Source organism: Cherax quadricarinatus, chromosome 36, assembly GCF_038502225.1.
Source record: "Cherax quadricarinatus isolate ZL_2023a chromosome 36, ASM3850222v1, whole genome shotgun sequence".
In the NCBI taxonomy this organism is placed as follows: Eukaryota; Metazoa; Arthropoda; class Malacostraca; order Decapoda; family Parastacidae; genus Cherax; species Cherax quadricarinatus.
Window position 1 is genome coordinate 31,385,345 of NC_091327.1, and position 20,000 is coordinate 31,405,344.

Below are 20,000 nucleotides of genomic sequence, written 5' to 3' on the forward strand. Positions count from 1 at the left end.
AACTCCAGTAGGTTTGTGACACAGGATTTCCCGTCCCTGAAACCATGTTGGCTGCTGTTGATGAGATCATTCCTTTCTAGGTGTTCCACCACTCTTCTCCTGACAATCTTCTCCATGACTTCGCATACTATACATGTCAGTGACACTGGTCTGTAGTTTAGTGCTTCATGTCTGTCTCCTTTTTTAAAGACTGGGACTACATTTGCTGTCTTCCATGCCTCAGGCAATCTCCCTGTTTTGATAGATGTATTGAATATTGTTGTTAGGGGTACACATAGCGCCTCTGCTCCCTCTCTCAGGACCCATGGAGAGATGTTATCTGGCCCCATTGCCTTTGAGGTATCTAGCTCACTCAGAAGCCTCTTCTCTTCTTCCTCGGTTGTGTGTACCGTGTCCAGCACCTGGTGATGTGCCACACCTCTCCGTCCCTCTGGAGTCCCTTCTGTCTCCTCTGTGAACACTTCTTTGAATCTCTTGTTGAGTTCCTCACATACTTCACGGTCATTTCTTGTTCTCTCTCCTCCTTCCTTCCTTAGCCTGATTACCTGGTCCTTGACTGTTGTTTTCCTCCTGATGTGGCTGTTTAACAGCTTCGGGTCAGATTTGGCTTTCGCTGCTATGTCGTTTTCATATTGTGTGTGTGTGTGTGTGTGTGTGTGTGTGTGTGTGTGTGTGTACGCAGAATCCTCCCTGCTGCACAGAATGGCACACAGAGGCACAGTTCACCGGGATGGAGACAAACATTACTATGCAAACCCAGTGAGGTCCATGACCATGTGGTCTAACCTTGTATCCTGACTCAGTGTTCTAACTGTCATCTGATTCAGTGTTCTACTTGTCTGTCCTGACCCGCTGGTCTATCTCTGATCCAGTGTTTTAACTTTGCTTCAGTGTAATACAGCATTGTGTCTCCCAGCACACTCATTGCAACACAGTGTGGTGTTTCCCAGCACACTCACTGTAACACAGTGCTATGTCTCCCAGCATACTCAGTGTAACACAGTGTTGTGTCTCCCACACAGTGGCCCTCAACTTCCAGACACCAGGTCAGATGATGGACGTGTACGAGGGGAGGTTCCGTGCCAATGGTGGTTGTGGGTACCTGCTGAAGCCAGCCGTCATGCGAGAGCACATCTCCGTGTTCTCGGCTCACTCTAGGGACACCATCCCTGGCGTCGCACCCCAGCTACTCAAGATCAAGGTGAGGCAGCCTCACGTCTCCCTAATAATAATTCTTTATATTTTTTCCCAACAAAACTTTGTTTATGGAAAATTTGTTTCTGGGTTGAACTCATTTACCACAAATTATATTTAAGTAATTCACAAGTGTCGTTCGTTGTACGGACCTGTGGAACTGAATGTTTTCCACGGTGGAAGAAGTTAACGTGGAGGAATGGAGAGATAGGAGAGATGAAATAAAGTCAAGGGAAGAGAGGTGCAGAGGGATCAACTTTAGACAAAGTTTGTTTGTGAGCTTGTTAGAGTGCTCTGTTAGAGAGTGCAACGTTTAAAATTGCACTCTCAGGAAGTATGCTGTTAAAAAGTTTACTCTTAGAGAGTAGGCTGTTAAAAAGCGCACTGTTTGAGAGTGCAATGTTAAAAAGCGCACTGTTTGAGAGTGCAATGTTAAAAAGCGCACTGTTTGAGAGTGCAATGTTAAAAAGCGCACTGTTTGAGAGTGCAATGTTAAAAAGCGCACTGTTTGAGAGTGCAATGTTAAAAAGCGCACTGTTTCAGAGTGCAATGTTAAAAAGCGCACTGTTTCAGAGTGCAATGTTAAAAAGCGCACTGTTACAGAGTACGCTGTTACTGAGAGTACTGTCACATAAGAGTTTAGTACAAAAAAATACCCTGGAATTGCAACGACATTAAAATACCGATAAGGTGGACTGAAGATACCTAGATGCAGTGGATACTTATATTAACCACAGTGTTTCGCCCACACAGTCGAAACATAGAGTAACGGAAACGTTTTTCCCATTCGTGATGAAAGGCATTTGTTAATCAAGATATCCAGGCCATTTAAAGGGCATTTGCTCGTAAAAGCTTTAGTTAATCTAGAGTTTCGTTACAGCAATAATTGTTAAATGACTTTCATTGTCAATATCCATAGGAATTTATGTATTAGGTGTAATAAAGAATCATATTTTTAATGTATTCCTTGCCCAAATATTCTCAGTGTTTTTATATCGTAGTTCACCAGTTAACTGAGTTTAAAGCCTATCGACATAACGAGGATCATGTCACCTGTTCAAATAAATAAATATATATATATATATATATATATATATATATATATATATATATATATATATATATATATATATATATATATATATATATATATGTATGTATATATATATATATATATATATATATATATATATATATATATATATATATATATATATATATATATATATATATATATAATATATATATATATACATACATATATATATATTATATATATATGTATGTATATATATATATATTATATATATATATATATATATATATATATATATATATATATATATATATATATATATATATATATATATATATATATATGTATGTATATATATATATATATATATATATATATATATATATATATATATATATATATATATATATATATATGTATATATATATATATATATATATATATATATATATATATATATATATATATATATATATATATATATATATATATATATATATATATATATATATACATATGCAATAACATCACAGTAAACAGGTGTTATCAGAATATGCAAAACAACCACTGTGAAAGAATATTGAAATTCCCAGCGCTTTCATGACTTCTCACATTATCAAGGAACTATAAAAACAAAACATCAAAGGAAGACATATAAATAGTCAAGACAACACCTCACCATCACATCCCACAACAAAGCAACACCTCACACGCGCATGACGACACCCGACTCTGTGAAACCCACCTAATACTCTGCCCAAGAATTAAGATTTGTTCTTGGGTAGAGTATTAGGTGGGTTTCACAGAGTTGGGTGCCGTCACGCATGTATGAAGTATTGCTTTGTTGTGGGATGTGATGGTGAGGTGTAGTCTTAACTATTTATATGTCTTCCTTTGATGTTTTGCTTTTATAGTTCCTTGATAATGTGAGAAGTCACGAAAGCGCTCGGAATTTCACTATTCTTCCACAGTGGTTGTTTTGCATGTATATATATATACATATATATATATATATATATATATATATATATATATATATATATATATATATATATATATATATATATATATTTAACAAGTCGGCCGTCTCCCACCGAGGCAGGGTGACCCAAAAAGAAAGAAAATCTCCAAGAAAGAAAATACATATACATATATATATATATATATATATATATATATATATATATATATATATATATATATATATATACATATATATATATATATGTATATATATATATATATATATATATATATATATATATATATATATATATATATATATATATATATATATATATATATATATATATATATATATTTAACAAGTCGGCCGTCTCCCACCGAGGCAGGGTGACCCAAAAAGAAAGAAAATCTCCAAGAAAGAAAATACATTCACCATCATTCATCACTTTCACCTCACTCAAGCATAATCACTGTCTTTGCAGAGGTGCTCAGATACGACAGTTTAGAAGCATATATTAAGATATTTAACATATCCTTCTAAACTGCCAATATCCCAAACCTCTTCTTTAAAGTGCAGACATTGTACTTCCCATTTCCAGGAGTCAAGTCCGGCTATATAAAAATAGCCGGTTTCCCTGAATCCCTTCACTAAATATTACCCTGCACACACTCCAACAGCTCGTCAGGTCCCAAAAGCCATTCGTCTCCAATCACTTTTGTCAAACACGCTCACACATGCTTGCTGGAAATCCAAGCCCCTCGCCCACAAAACCTCCTTTACCCCCTCCCTCCAACCTTTTCTAGGACAACCCCTACCCCGCCTTCCTCCCCCTACAGATTTATATGCTCTCCAAGTTATTCTACTTTGATCCAGTCTCTCTAAATGACCAAACCACCTCTACAACCCCTCTTCAGCCCTCTGACTAATACTTTTATTAACTCTACACCTTCTCCTAATTTACACATTCCGAATTCTCTGCATAATATTTACACGACACATTGCCATTAGACAGGACATATATACTGCCTTCAGCTGCCTCCTCGCTGCAGCATTTGCAACCCAAGCTTCACACCCATATAAGTGTGTTGGTACCACTATACTTCCGTACATTTTCTTCTTTGCCTCCATGGATAACGTTCTTTGTGTCCATATATACCTCAACGCACCGCTCACCTTTTTTCCCTCATCAATTCTATGATTAACCTCATCCTTCATAAACCCATCCGCTGGCACGTCAGCTCCCAAATATCTGAAAACATTCACTTCTTCCATATTCCCTCTCTCCAATATGATACCCAATTTTTCTTTATCTAAATCATTTGGTACCCTCATCGTCGTACTTTTATCTATGTTCACTTTCAACTTTCTACCTTTATACACATTCCCAAACTCATCCACTAACCTTTGCAACTTTACTTTAGAATCTCCCTTAAACACAGTATCATCGGCAAAAAGTAACTGTGTCAACTCCCACTTTGTATTTGATTCCCCATAATTTAATATATATACTATCCACTTCTCCGAGGCTATGGGTACCACAATTTACACCAGAGGTGGACCCCATCCTATATATATATATATATATATATATATATATATATATATATATATATATATATATATATATATATATATATATATATATATATATATATATATATATATACATGTTCAATGCGTTAATCGTAGCTGGAAAACGTTATTGACATTTTCAAAACTAAGACTAGAAAATATTTACTACAAAATCATTCTGTACTCACCTATTTGTGGTTGCAGGGGTCGAGTCATAGATCCTGGCCCCGCCTCTTTACTGATTGCTACTAGGTCCTCTCTCTCCCTGCTCCATGAGCTCTATCATACCTCGTCTTAAAACTATGTATGGTTCCCCCCTCCACTACGTCACTTTCTAGGCTATTCCACGGCCTGACTACTCTATGACTGAAGAAATACTTCCTAACATCCCTTTAATTCATCTGAGTCTTCAACTTCCAATTGTGACCTCTTGTGTCTGTGTCCCATCTCTGGAACATCCCGTCTTTGTCCACCTCGTCTATTCCGCGCAGTATTTTATATGTCGTTATCATGTCTCCCCTGACCCTCCTGGCCTCCAGTGTCGTCAGGCCGATTTCCCTCAACCTTTCTTCGTAGGACAATCCCCGTAGCTCTGGGACTAGTCTTGTTGCAAACCTTTGCACTTTCTCTAATTTCTTGACGTGCTTGACTAGGTGTGGATTCCAAACTGGTGCTGCATACTCCAGTATGGGCCTGACGTAGATGGTGTACAGAGTCTTAAACGAATCCTTACTGAGATATCGGAACGCTATCCGTAGGTTTGCCAGGCGCCCGTATGCTGCAGCAGTTATCTGATTGATGTGCGCCTCAGGAGATATGCTCGGTGTTATACTCACCCCCAGATCTTTTTCCTTGAGTGAGGTTTGCAGACTTTGGTCATCTAAACTATATTGTGTCTGCGGTCTTCTTTGCCCTTCCCCAATCTTCATGACTTTGCATTTCGCGGGGTTAAACTCAAGGAGCCAGTTTCTGGACCAGGCTTGTAGCCTGTCCAGGTCTCTTTGTAGTCCTGCCTGCTTCTCATCCGATTTGATTCTTCTCATTAACTTCACATCGTCCGCAAACAAGGACACTTCTGAGTCTATCCCTTCCGTTGTGTCATTCACATATACCAAGAACAGCACAGGTCCTAGGACTGACCCCTGTGGAACCCCGCTTGTCACAGGCGCCCAGTTTGACACCTCGTCACGTACCATGACTCGTTGTTACCTCCCTGTAAGGTATTCTCTTATCCATTGCAGTGCCTTTCCTGTTATGTGTGCCTGATCCTCTAGCTTTTGCAGTAACCTCTTGTGAGGAACTGTGTCGAAGGCCTTCTTGCAGTCCAAAAAAATGCAGTGGATCCACCCCTCTCTCTCTTGTCTTACTTCTGTCACCTTGTCATAAAACTCTAATAGGTTTGTGACACAGGATTTTCCCTCCCTGAAACCATGCTGGTTGTCAATTATACACTTGTTTCTTTCCAGGTGCTCCTCCACTCTCCTCCTGATGATCTTCTCCATGACCTTGCATACTATACACGTTAGTGATACAGGTCTGTAGTTTAGTGCGTCATGTCTGTCTCCCTTTTTAAAAATTGGGGCTACATTTGCCATCTTCCATACCTCGGGGAGTTGCCCAGTTTCAAATGATGTGTTGAAGATCTTTGTTAATGGTACATGCAATGTCTCTCCTCCCTCTTTAAGGACCCATGGAGAGATGTTGTCTGGTCCCACCGCCTTTGAGGTGTCAAGTTCGCATAGCAGCTTCTTCATCACCTCCTTTTTATATGTACCTCATCCAGCACTTGCTGGTGCACCCCCCTGCTCTGATTTCCTGGAGTCCTACTGGTTTCCACTGTAAATACTTCTTTAAATCTTGTGTTGAGCTCCTGACATACCTCCCGGTCGTTTCTTGTGAATTCCCCATCACCCTTCCTCAGTCTGATTACCTGGTCCTTGACTATTGTTTTCCTCCTGATGTGGCTGTACAACAGCTTCGGGTCAGTCTTGACTTTCGATGCTATGTCATTTTCGTATTGCCGCTGAACCTCCCTTCTTATCTGTGCATATTCGTTTCTGGCTCTTCGGCTAATCTCTTTATTTTCCTGAGTTCTCTGTCTTCTGTACCTTTTCCATTCTCTAATACACCTAGTTTTTGCCTCCCTACACCTTTGGATGAACCAAGGACTCGTTCTGTTCTTCCCATTATTTCTGTTTCCCTTGGGAACAAACCTCTCCTCTGCCTCCTTGCATTTTGTTGCCACATAGTCCATCATTTCTTGTACTGGTTTTCCTGTCAGTTCCCTCTCCCACTGAATGTCTTGAAAGAAGTTCCTCAAGCCTGAGTAATTCCCCTTTTGTTGTTTGGTTTTTCCCACCCTATTCCTGCTGCTCTCTCCACTTGGAGCTCAACTATGTAGTCGAAGCACAGAACCACATGATCACTAGCTCCCAGGGGCCTTTCATACATGATATCCTCGATGTCAGAACTACTCAAGGTGAATAGAAGGTCCAGTCTTGCTGGTTCATCCTCTCCTCTCTCTCTGGTAGTGTCTCTAACATGTTGATGCATGAGGTTTTCCAGTACCACATCCATCATCTTGGCTCTCCATGTTTCGGGACCCCCATGGGGCTCCAGGTTTTCCCAGTCAATCTCCTTGTGATTGAAATCACCTATAACTAGTAACTTTGCTCCCCACATGTGTGCTCTCCTGGCCACCTCGGCTAGTGTGTCGACCATTGCTCTGTTGCTCTCATCGTATTCTTCTCTTGGCCTCCTGCAGTTCTGTGGTGGGTTGTACATTACTGCAATTATCACCTTATGTCCCTCAGACTGGATTGTTCCTACTAAGTAGTCCTTTTCGCCCGTGCCATCAAATCCTTCCATTTTCTCAAGCCCCCACTGGTTTTTAATGAGCAGTGCAACTCCTCCTCCCCCTCTCCTCCCTCTGTCTTTCCTGAGGATTTGATATCCGGATGGAAAGATTGAATCTGTTATTATTCTGGTGAGTTTTGTTTCTGTGAGTGCTATTATGTCTGGGGATGTCTCCTTGATTCTTTCGTGCCACTCCTCATATTTATTTGTTATTCCATCTGCATTTGTATACCACACCTTCAACTTCTTTTCTAAGATTGTGGTCTGGGAGGTGTATTGGGGTTGGGGATGTGGGAGACCTGATAAGGAACTATGGGTGGTTGCTGTGGGGGTGGAGTTTGTAATGCAGTGGGTGGGGGCATTGGATGTGGCATGGGTGTTTTGGTTTAGAGTGTTTGGTTGCACTGGGGTTTACCTTGTTGGGAGGCTTTTATAGGAAGTTGTGAGGGAGGCTGTATTTGATCTTCCTGTGTCTGGGATCTCCTGTCTGTCTTCTCCATCCTCTCTCTTTCCTCCTTTCGCCTTTGTACCATCTCTCTCTGTTTCTGCCTTTCTGCTTGTGTTCTGTCACGGTCGAGATACACCTTCCTGTATGCCGGCATGTCCCTTAATCATGCTTTCTCCTGCAGGATCCTGTTCCGAGTCGATTCTGCCTTGAAGGTCACTTTCACTGGTAGGGTTCTTTTTTTTACAAACCCCCCTATTCCCCGAAAATTTTCCAGCTGGGTCATGTCGTCTTCTCCTATTGCTTTCATGATGCTTTCAATTGCTTTTTTTTCCCCTTGTTTTCTTGCTTCATATGTTTCCCCTTCAACTTCCTGGAGCCCATACACAAAGACTGACCTCACCCTTTCATTCTCCCACTGCATATCCCTGTGTATCCCCTCATTCAATTTGATTTCCTCCATTGCAGCTTTCCTTTCTTCAGTTTCACTAGCTAATGTACTTGGGCTCAGTGGCCTGTCATTTTCCCTTCTCGGCTTTCCCTGGGCTCTGCTGTGGTCTGTTAGGGCCTCCACATATAGCTTAGCTCTTTCATTTACTACAGTCTCCACTGATTGAGCTTCTACATGCAGTTTTGCTCCTTCTTTCCCTACAGTCCCCTTATTTGTGACTGAGGTAGCAGTCTCTGTTGTCAATCCCAAAATGTTCTTTAGTTCTTTAGGCTGTTTCAGACTTTTCAGTTCCTCTTCTGTGTGTACTCACCTAATTGTACTCATCTAATTGTGGTTGCAGGGGTCGAGACTCAGCTCCTGGCCCGGCCTCTTCACTGATCGCTACTGGATCCTCTCTCTCTCTGCTTCCTGAGCTTTGTCATACCTCTTCTTAAAACTATGTATGGTTCCTGCCTCCACTACTTCACTTGCTAGGCTATTCCACTTCCTGACAACTCTATGACTGAAGAAATACTTCCTAACGTCCCTGTGACTCGTCTGAGTCTTCAGCTTCCAGTTGTGACCCCTTGTTCCTGTGTCCCCTCTCTGGAACATCCTATCTCTGTCCACCTTGTCTATTCCCCGCAGTATCTTGTATGTCGTTATCATGTCTCCCCTGACCCTTCTGTCCTCCAGTGTCGTCAGTCCGATTTCCCTTAACCTTTCCTCGTACGACATTCCCTTGAGCTCTGGGACTAGCCTTGTTGCAAACCTTTGTACTTTCTCTAACTTCTTGATGTGCTTGACCAGGTGTGGGTTCCAGACTGGTGCTGCATACTCCAGTATGGGCCTAACATACACAGTGTACAGTGTCTTTAACGATTCCTTATTAAGGTATCGGAACGCTATTCTCAGGTTTGCCAGGCGCCCGTATGCTGCAGCGGTTATTTGGTTGATGTGTGCCTCCGGTGATGTGCTCGGTGTTATGGTCACCCCAAGATCTTTCTCCCTGAGTGAGGTCTGTAGTCTTTGTCCACCTAGCCTATACTCTGTCTGCGGTCTTCTTTGCCCCTCCCCAATCTTCATGACTTTGCATTTGGCTGGATTGAATTCGAGAAGCCAGTTGCTGGACCACATGTCCAGCCTGTCCAGGTCTCTTTGCAGTCCTGCCTCATCCTCGTCCGATTTAATTCTTCTCATCAACTTCACGTCATCTGCGAACAGGGACACTTCAGAGTCTATTCCTTCCATCATGTCGTTCACATATATCAAAAATAGCACTGGTCCTAGAACTGACCCCTGTGGGACCCCGCTCGTAACAGGCGCCCACTGTGATACCTCTTCACGTACCATGACTCGTTGCTGCCTCCCTGTCAGGTATTCCCTTATCCATTGCAGTGCCCTCCCTTTTACGTGTGCCTGATCCTCCAGCTTCTGCACTAATCTCTTGTGGGGAACTGTGTCAAAGGCCTTCCTGCAGTCTAGGAAAACGCAATCTACCCACCCCTCTCTCTCGTGTCTTACTTCTGTTACCTTGTCATAAAACTCCAGGAGGTTTGTGATACAAGATTTGCCTTCCTTGAACCCATGCTGGTTTTCATTTATAATCTTGTTCCTTTCCAGGTGTTCGACCACTCTCCTCCTGATAATCTTCTCCATGACTTTGCACACAATACATGTCAGAGACACAGGTCTGTAGTTTAGTGCCTCGTTTTTGTTTCCTTTCTTAAATATGGGGACTACATTAGCTGTCTTCCATTTCTCAGGTAGTTGCCCAGTTTCAAGGGATGTGTTGAAGATTGTGGTTAGAGGCACGCACAGCATCTCTGCTCCTTCTCTAAGGACCCATGGGGAGATGTTGTCCGGTCCCATCGCCTTTGAGGTGTCAAGGTCACTTAAGAGCTTCTTCACCTTCTCCTCAGTTGTTCGTATGTCATCCAACACTTGTTGGTATATTCCCTCTTGATGTTCCCTTCTGTGCTGTCTTCCCACAGCCCTTCCTGTCTCTACTGTAAAAACTTCCTTAAATCTCCTGTTCAGCTCCTCACATACCTCCTGATCATTTCTTGTGAGTTCTCCACCTTCTGTCCTTAATCTGATCACCTGGTCTTTGACTGTTGTCTTCCTCCTGATGTGGCTATACAACAGTTTCGGGTCAGTCTTGATTCTCGATACTATGTCATTTTCATACTGTCGCTGGGCCTCCCTCCTTACCTGTGCGTACTCATTCCTGGCTCTGCGACTGATCTCCCTATTTTCGTGTGTTCTCTGCCTTCTGTACTTTTTCCATTCTCTATTGCACTTTGTTTTTGCCTCCTTACACCGTCGGGTAAACCAGGGGCTCGTTCTGGTCTTCCCGTTGTTACTGTTGCCCTTGGGAATAAACCTTTCCACTGCCTCCTTGCATTTTGTTGTTACATATTCCATCATTTCATTTACTGGCTTTCCTGCCAGTTCTCTGTCCCACTGGACCTCCCGCAGGAAGTTCTTCAACCCTATGTAGTCCCCTCTTTTATAGTCAGGCTTTTCCCATTCAACTCCTGTTATTCTCTCCACTTGCAGCTCTACTATGTATTCAAAGCACAGAACCACGTGGTCGCTAGCTCCTAGGGGACTCTCATACTTGATGTCCTCAATATCTGAGCTGCCCAGGGTGAACACAAGGTCCAATCTTGCTGGTTCATCCTCCCCTCTCACTCTGGTAGTGTCCTTAATATGTTGGTGCATGAGGTTTTCCAGCACCACGTCCAACATCCTGGCTCTCCATGTTTCGGGACCCCCATGTGGCTCCAGGTTTTCCCAGTCAATCTCCCTGTGGTTGAAATCCCCATAACCAGCAACTTTACTCTGCTGGAGTGAGCTCTTCTTGCCACCTCAGCAAGTGTGTCCACCATTGCTCTGTTGCTCTCTTCATATTCCTCTCTTGGCCTCCTGCAGTTCTCTGTGTGTGTGTGTTTGTGTGTGTGTGTGTGTGTGTGTGTGTGTGTGTGTGTGTGTGTGTGTGTGTGTGTGTGTGTGTGTGTGTGTGTGTGTGTGTGCGTGTGTGTGTGTGTGTGTGTGTGTGTGTGTGTGTAAAGTTTCTATGTATCTATGCCAGACGTATGATCTAAACCATTATGATCAGTGAACTTACTGCTAGACTCGTAGAATATTGTGGAGATACGAGTGAAGTGGGAACGTGGAATTAAGGGATATAATAATAAATGGGATTTGAATAAGCTTCTGAAATTATCTAAGACAGAACTTGTAGGAATTTATAAAGAATTGACAAAATTAGTTGCAAATGGAACATAGGCAAGCAATGGTTTGGCACTAGAGTTGTAGGTGAGTGACAGAAACTGCCAAGGAGCTTCAGTTAAGGTAACATCTTGAATTATTTAATCAAAGGCAGTCTTATATCTACAGGATAATGACCTGGACACATTAATAACACCTAGATGTCTTTTCGCTTGAACAACAAGTTTTTTCACTAATTTAGAGGTATGAAGAAGGAAATTTTTATGTTAGTGAGATGTAGCGGTTGAAGGTATTATCACATGTGAGCGGGGCCAACTAATGATACTAGGTTAGGCCCTTAAGGTGAGCCAGAAAAATGGCGTTATAGAAGTTATTCTCTGTACCAATATTCCATGGTGTTGCTGCAGCACACATTTATCATTATATCAAAGGTATAACACTGACAAGTTGATAAGTAAGACACAGTTGCAACACCTAGGTATCATTACTGAGACGTTTCGCCTATACAGCAGGTTTTATCGGTATGATATAGAGGCGTGAAGACAGGTACTTTTATACTGGCCAGGAACCACTGCTGCATCTTACCATGTCTTCCTCTGCTCCAATATAAAATGAGGACTCCAAATAAACGGATACAGAATTTCATTATATTTAAACAGTATAAACACTGTTGTAAATTTTATTCCTCTTTTATTATAAATTACTACTTACATTGAGTGACAAGTCTCAAAATCTAGTACATTTATCAAACCATATTGAAATCCTTAATTTTGTGATTGTACTATTTACTGATATACTGTCACCTGTGTTACTAATTCTTTTAATTGATGCTTTTCTGTTATTATCAACCATGTTTCAGTTACAGCTATGATGTCAGGTTTGTACTTTTTCTTCCTATTATTAATCTCCCTGTCCAGCGCTTACTGGAAATTCTTATCACAGCACTATGGTGAGGAATCATCCGTCACTTTTTTTCCTTCATTAGGTAATCAGTGGACAGTGCCTTCCTAAGCCCCGAGGCTCGACGGCCACGAAAGCCACGATCATCGATCCTTATGTTGTCATCCAGATCTTCGGCATCCCCGCTGACTGCATAGGTAAGGTGCTGCAGTGCCTCCAGCTGCTGACACGAGGAACTCAGTGCATGCGATGCAAAGAATCTAGGCTAGGTAAAGTTTGTCAGGAAACAGGACGTGTTTACTGAAGCGGGTCTTAGTCATATGATGGCCAGCAGCTGGAGCTTTTGGTCATCTGAGCGAGACTTCTCGATGGTTTACTGGTCCACCTCTTTAAAAACTAAGACTATAATTATATTCATATGTAAAGAATCTAGTTGTCGGGATTTTTGGATTTCTGTTTTACTGTACGGTAACAAGGAGAGGAAAGTAGACGAATGGTTCAGAGAACCGACAAGATGATAAATTAAACACATGTGCAACACTTGGGTATCTTCACTGTGGAAGCGTTTCGCCACACAATAGTTTCAGTCTTCTAATCATCACTGGTCTTCTTTGTATTGGACTGAGGAAGCAACTGTGTGGAGAAACGTTTCCATAATAAAGATACCCAAGTGTTACATATGTGTCTAAGCTATCAAGAAGTGGATAGAAAAATTATAGTATATCTCCTACGCACTACAGTGCCGCTCACTCCATCTTTTTTCTTCTCTCACCCTCGTGACCATAATCACCAGCAACAACACCACCACCACCTATCACTCCCTCACATCTCCCTCATTCTCCACACATCTCCCTCAGAGGCCAAGACTCGCACTGTCAGCAACGACAGCAGCTTCCCCATATTCGACGAGAGCTTCGAGTTCCACATCAACCTGCCAGAGCTCGCCCTTGTAAGGTTCGTCGTCCTTGATGATGAGTTCATCGGTGATGACTTCGTCGGCCAGTGCACCATCCCCTTCGACTGTATCCAAACAGGTGAATACCTGAATATCTGTTTCTCTCTCTCTCTCTCTCTCTCTCTCTCTCTCTCTCTCTCTCTCTCTCTCTCTCTCTCTCTCTCTTTACACAGGGTTTTACAAGGTTAGGTTTAGGGTTCCTAAATTTATTTACAAGCTAAGAGCTGTTACCTTCGTCAGCTCATTTGAAAGCCTTTTTTTTTTTACTCTCTACGTCAGAGTATGCCTGTTTGGCATGTATGAATTTTTTATAGAGCATTTTTTAGTAATAATTTATTGCGGATATATTTTCACTCTAGTATAAGGTTTTGATTCATAAGTATAAATAATGAAACTTGGAAACAAGTGAAAATAAACATTTCAATGAGATGAATGAGCATCGAAGCAGCAGTTTGGTGGTTCAGAATGCTGAGCCACTCACCTGAAAATTTCTCCACAAAAATCTTAGAACAGGACTGCTGTTGTTGCCATCAAAAATCTCACCAGAACATCTGCATTGAGAATCCTTATGAATGTAGCTTCGTGGCTGTTAAGTACGCCGAGGTGATTATACCTGCACCGCCTGATACTAAGTTCAGGGTTTGGCTCAGCACATAGTTATGTATATATATATATATATATATATATATATATATATATATATATATATATATATATATATATATATATATATATATATATATATATATATATATATATATATATATATATATATATATATATATATATATATATATATATATATATATATATATATATATATATATATATATATATATATATATATATATATATATATATATATATGCAATAAGATCACAGTAAACAGGTGATTTCAGAATATGCAAAACAACCACTCTGAAAGACTAGAGAAATTTCAAGCGCTTTCGTGACTACTCACATTATCAAGGAACTATGAAAGTAAAGCATCCAAGGAAGCTATATAAGGGGTCTGGCCAGCACCTCACTATCAGATCCCACAACGGTTAAACACCTGACGCGCGCCGACCCAACTTGGATAGGTCCTTTGCACAACTCACCCACAAACTATTCTACTAATAAAAACACACAAACCAGGGAATCCAGTCAGACCAATTATTAGCTCCATAGGGTCAGTTTCATATAAATTATCCAAATGGCTTGTTGATATTTTGAGCCCTATTGTTGGCAAAATTTCTAACTTTAATGTTAAAAACAATGTAGACTTGGTTGATAAATTAAGCTCCTTGACTGACTTAAATGATTTTAACATGGCTTAGTTTTGATGTTACTTCCTTGTTTACGAAAGTTCCTTTTGATGATTTATTAAGTTTCTTATCTGAAGAACTCGTTAACTATGATTTACCAATGCCAGTTCCTACTATCATTAAACTTATTAAACTTTGCATTGTTGATGCAAAATTTGTATTTAATGATAAGTTTTACACTCAGAAGTTTGGTATGACAATGGGAAATCCTCTTTCACCTGTTCTTAGTAACCTATACATGGAATTTTTTGAAACAAGGTTGCTTAACACAATCCTCCCTAATAGAGCTAAATGGTTCAGATATATTGATGATATTTTGTGTCTTATGCCCAAAAATGTAGATATACACCATTTCCTTGGAAAATTAAATAGCTTAGCCCATTCTATAAACTTTACTATTGAGTTTGAAGAAAATAACTCATTGCCTTTTCTAGATGTTTTAATTATTAAGGGTAATAATGAATTCAAATTTAAAATTTACAGAAAACCTACAAATAACTGTTCCTATGTCCACTATTATTCCTCGCATCAAGATAGAGTCAAACTGTCTGTTTTCTCATCAATGTTTTTGAGAGCTTTACGAATTTGTAGTCCTGAGTTCATAGATGAGGAAATATCCAAAATTTATGAAATAGGTAATGATTTAAAATACCCAAGAAATGTAATTGATAAATCTTTTAAAGTTGCTAGAAATACTTTTTACAATCCAAAAAGGGACAACCAGCCTTATTCAACTAAAAATATGTTGGTTCTCCCTTACCATGAAAACTTGGTCGATATGCCTTCTCTTCTTAAGACTTTTAATATTAAAGTTGTATTCAAAAATCTTGATACAGTAAAAAAAACTTTTGATAAGGAATTCCCCCCAAAATGCTGATGGATGTGTCTATAAGATTCCTTGTAAAATTTGCGATAAAGTTTATTACGGTCAAACTGGTAAAAATCTCGAACTAAGATTAAAACAACATAAATATAGCATTAGAACTGGACAAGATTCCAATGCTCTATTTATTCATGTAAAAGATTTTAACCATCCAATTGATTTTCAAAAAGTTGAGAAAGTAGTATCAAGCAAGTCCATGGTCGACAGGAATATAATTGAATCTTGTTTCATAAAAAGCAGTTTTGACAATAATATGAATATTTCCTTTGGTTTATATAAATTAGATCCATTTATAATTAATAGAATTTGGGAAGAATTTAATAATACACTGGACAAATAATAATTTTTCAATTTTCTTGGGTAGAATAGTTTGTGCGTGAGTTGTGCAAAGGACCTATCCAAGTTGGGTCGGCGCGCGTCAGGTGTTTAACCGTTGTGGGATCTGATAGTGAGGTGCTGGCCAGACCCCTTATATAGCTTCCTTGGATGCTTTACTTTCATAGTTCCTTGATAATGTGAGTAGTCACGAAAGCGCTTGGAATTTCTCTATTCTTTCAGAGTGGTTGTTTTGCATATATATATAATAATATATATATATATATATATATATATATATATATATATATATATATATATATATATATATATATATATATATATATATATATATATATATATATATATATATGTATATATATATATATATATATATATATATATATGTCGTGCCGAATAGGTAAAATTGGTTAATTACCAAGAACTCACTTAAAATTAAGTCCCTTCTAAAATTTTCTCTTATATGTTTAAATATATATTTTTCATTTATGTTAATGTAAAAATTAATAATTTTTGTACCAAAACAGCCTTAGAAAACTTACCTAATCTTATTATAACAAGCACAATTTAATTTGGCCTAATCCAACGAAATATATTTTTGATAAGTTTACAGCAGTTTAGTAATAAACGCAATGAAATATATTTTCTCAGAATGATTTTTGCGAAATTATTGAGTACACAAATTTTCGCTTGCCTTATTCAGCAAGAAGAGCGTTAATATTTAAGCCAAAATAGCAAGTTTTATTTATTCGGCGCAACATATATATATATATATATATATATATATATATATATATATATATATATATATATATATATATATATATATATATATATATATATATATATATATATATATATATATATTGTTCTATTTATTTATTTATTAATTATTGTATGTGTATTTTTTATAAAATAAGGAAATAACTGTTCCTCTTTGACATGATCTTACAGTTTCTTTACCAAAGTTTGACCTACTGACCTGTTGGTCTGACGGTCTGCTAACCTACCCTCCCTGCTGGTCTGAAATCCCGCTGCTGACCTGACTTACCCTTGCTGACCTGTCTTAATATTGCAGGTTACCGGCACGTGCGTCTACTCTCCAGTATGGGGGAGCCCATGGACATGGCCACGCTCTTTGTCCACGTGTCTATCTCTAACAGGAAGGGAGGCGGGGTAGGTCATGCCTCTCACTCACTGTTCTTTCTCTTTCCCTCTTATTCCCCGTTGTTATCCTCCTTCTGTATGAGTGGATAAGTCGCTCTTCTCAATGCTGTCCCTGTGTTTTTCCTCTCGTTCTCCATTATTATCCTCGTCTATTAGCGAGTGTGTTTATCATCTCCCTCACTTTCTCTAGCTTTTTTTTTATTCCATCATGTTATTATCCTTCTCACTGGTAGTAGAAACCACCAATAACAACGACGAAAAGTGCCGAACAATTTGGACAAGAAAAATTACGTATTGGATAAAGAGATTTATATATCTCGCCCACACGAAGAGTTTTTTTATTAGATGTTCTGCTGAAGAGGATTTCGTCTGAGGCCGAAATATACATATATTTTTTCTTACATACATTTCATTTTTCTGCCTAAGTGGTTTATCACTTTCTGCTGAGCAGTGTTTATGGTACTGTGATTCAAATGTTAAGAGAAAAATCTATACCCAGAATCATTGCTCATTGTCACATGTGGCTAATATTTTGACAACTAGATACAGAGGAAGAATATACTTAAAAAAAGAGCTTGCATCAATATTTTCATGACAGAATATCTCGACATGTGAAAATTATCGAAACTAAAGAAAGTTGTTATAGCTGGAGCCAAGGTAGAAAACAAGAATTTGATGTATGGTAGACTTTTGTCGTTGGGCATCAAAAAGGATGAGCCTGTCGCAAGTGCTCGTGTATGAATTACGTGCAGTTCCAGCAGGGGCAACAAAGCCACATTATTGAAAAAAATTCATGTCCAGGCAGTAGACTCAGGGACACCAGATATGATAGTGGATGAACCTCTGCTGATATACCATGTAGTTTGGCCCCATGAAGAAACTTGCAGTAAATATGGCAGACGAAGACTGCATGATAATGTTTGTGATGAGGTCCCAGTACTGTGTGATAGATATCAAAATATGTCAGCCAAAGACAGCAACGAGATGGAAGTACTTCTGTTCATTCATTCTCACTCCACAAACACTTCTTACAAACTTAGAAGCAGATATGGTGAACACCGACAACAAGAAATCTTCTCTTTAGTTGTATTATATAGGTAAAGATACATAAAAAATTATTAGTCCTGAGGAAAGTCTGTTGCCTCATAATGAAACAGATATTACCATGACTCACGAAATCGTAATGACACGATTGTAAACAAACCATACCACTCTTAAAACTCCAGACCGTCGAGTAAGCCACTGGGCCAGCTAGCCCCAGTAAGATACCTAGCTGGATGAATCTTATGGTGGCTAACTGGCCCAGTGGCTAACGCGACGGTCTGGAGTTTTGAGACTTTCTGATCGCGGGTTCTATCCCCACCCTTGGTATGATCAGATATTACCATGATCAGTTACATGTCTGAAAATTATTATATCTATTGTTAGTGATGATACTAATACATTTATATTACTGATGTAGTAGTGCTGTCAAGTAACCATTTTTGAAATTCAGATGAAGAGCTTTGATGGCACATTTATTGATATCAATGCATCAACTCCCTTTCTAGGTAATTAATGTCTCCAACTGTCAGGTATGCATGTTGGCACAGGTTGCGACAGTGTCATACACGTATAACGAAGGCAAAGCTGAAACCTGAGAAAATTTAAAGAAAGTTATTTATCCCAAAACTGAAACCTATGCTGGGAGAAGCAGCTACAACTCACGTTAATATCATTGATGCAGGAATAGTTTTCTTCAGTACTCGGATGAATCAACGACGTTCTGAAATCTTTCTCAGGAAGAAAGGAGCAGCATCACAAGTCACGAGAATCCGCTGACTGTTGAGAATTTGATATTCCGTCTCCAACGTGTCCATCTTTCGGTCATGCTTTGGAAAGCTGCGGATACTCAACACATCATTATCTTTGGACATAATGAAATTTGAGTGGAAAATAGCTGATAACTGCCCTGTATCTCTTCTTAGTTGTGGTTCTGTGTCCTCTCCAGCACTGCTGAAGATTATCACATGCTAACTCCCAGGCACAAAATATATGTTTAAAAGAGACGCAGTGTTTTGCTTCTGAGTTATCATGGACAGACTATTACTCTGCTCACCTGCTGAAGGATGTAACGACTCGTTTACCGATGATCACATAAAAATGAATAAAATAATGATGATGGTGAGAGTGAGCAGCTATAAAGAACATTTTAGTCTACATTCGATTCCCGGTACAATCAGTGAAATTTTGCTTGTAGTCCATAATCCATATTTCATTTATTTTCTATTTACTCGATTACCAACTTGTCAGTGTTTAATGCAAGAATCATCACTCAAAACCTGGTCTCTGAGGATTGTTTATTTGCAGTGAATATTTCCGTTTATATTTCGACAAGCTTAGTTGCTACTTTATAATATATGATAGTTATCTGTTTATTTTTGAAAAGAACACCATATAAGTTAATTATTGGTTTGCAAGACTATGTTGCAACATGTTGAATGTAGCTTGATTAATTACGCACCGAAAATACAAAAGTTTTACTATTCTGAACGCATTGCTAAGGTGATAAAATGCAGAAACATTCTTCTGAAAGAATTTACACTGGCCAAAAATGGGTTCCTGGATTATAAAACATAGGTTTATATATTTGAATCATCCAATTCTAATTGCAAACAAATCATGTCACGGGTGGGGATAGAACCCGCGATCAGAAAATCTTAAAACTCCAGACCG

At 39.1% G+C, this 20,000-nt stretch overlaps 1 protein-coding gene across 2 annotated transcripts in view; it reads left to right on the plus strand.

Annotated features, from left to right (window-relative positions):
- The window catches only part of LOC128691308 (inactive phospholipase C-like protein 1), a 276,887-nt gene that overhangs the window by 233,843 nt on the left and 23,044 nt on the right, over positions 1-20,000 (plus strand). For both annotated transcript variants that reach the window (XM_070091631.1, XM_070091630.1), the window contains exons 12-15: positions 1,023-1,201; positions 12,723-12,834; positions 13,495-13,671; positions 17,197-17,294. In XM_070091631.1, coding sequence (XP_069947732.1) covers positions 1,023-1,201; positions 12,723-12,834; positions 13,495-13,671; positions 17,197-17,294 — 566 coding nt within the window. The remainder of the gene's footprint in view (positions 1-1,022; positions 1,202-12,722; positions 12,835-13,494; positions 13,672-17,196; positions 17,295-20,000) is intronic.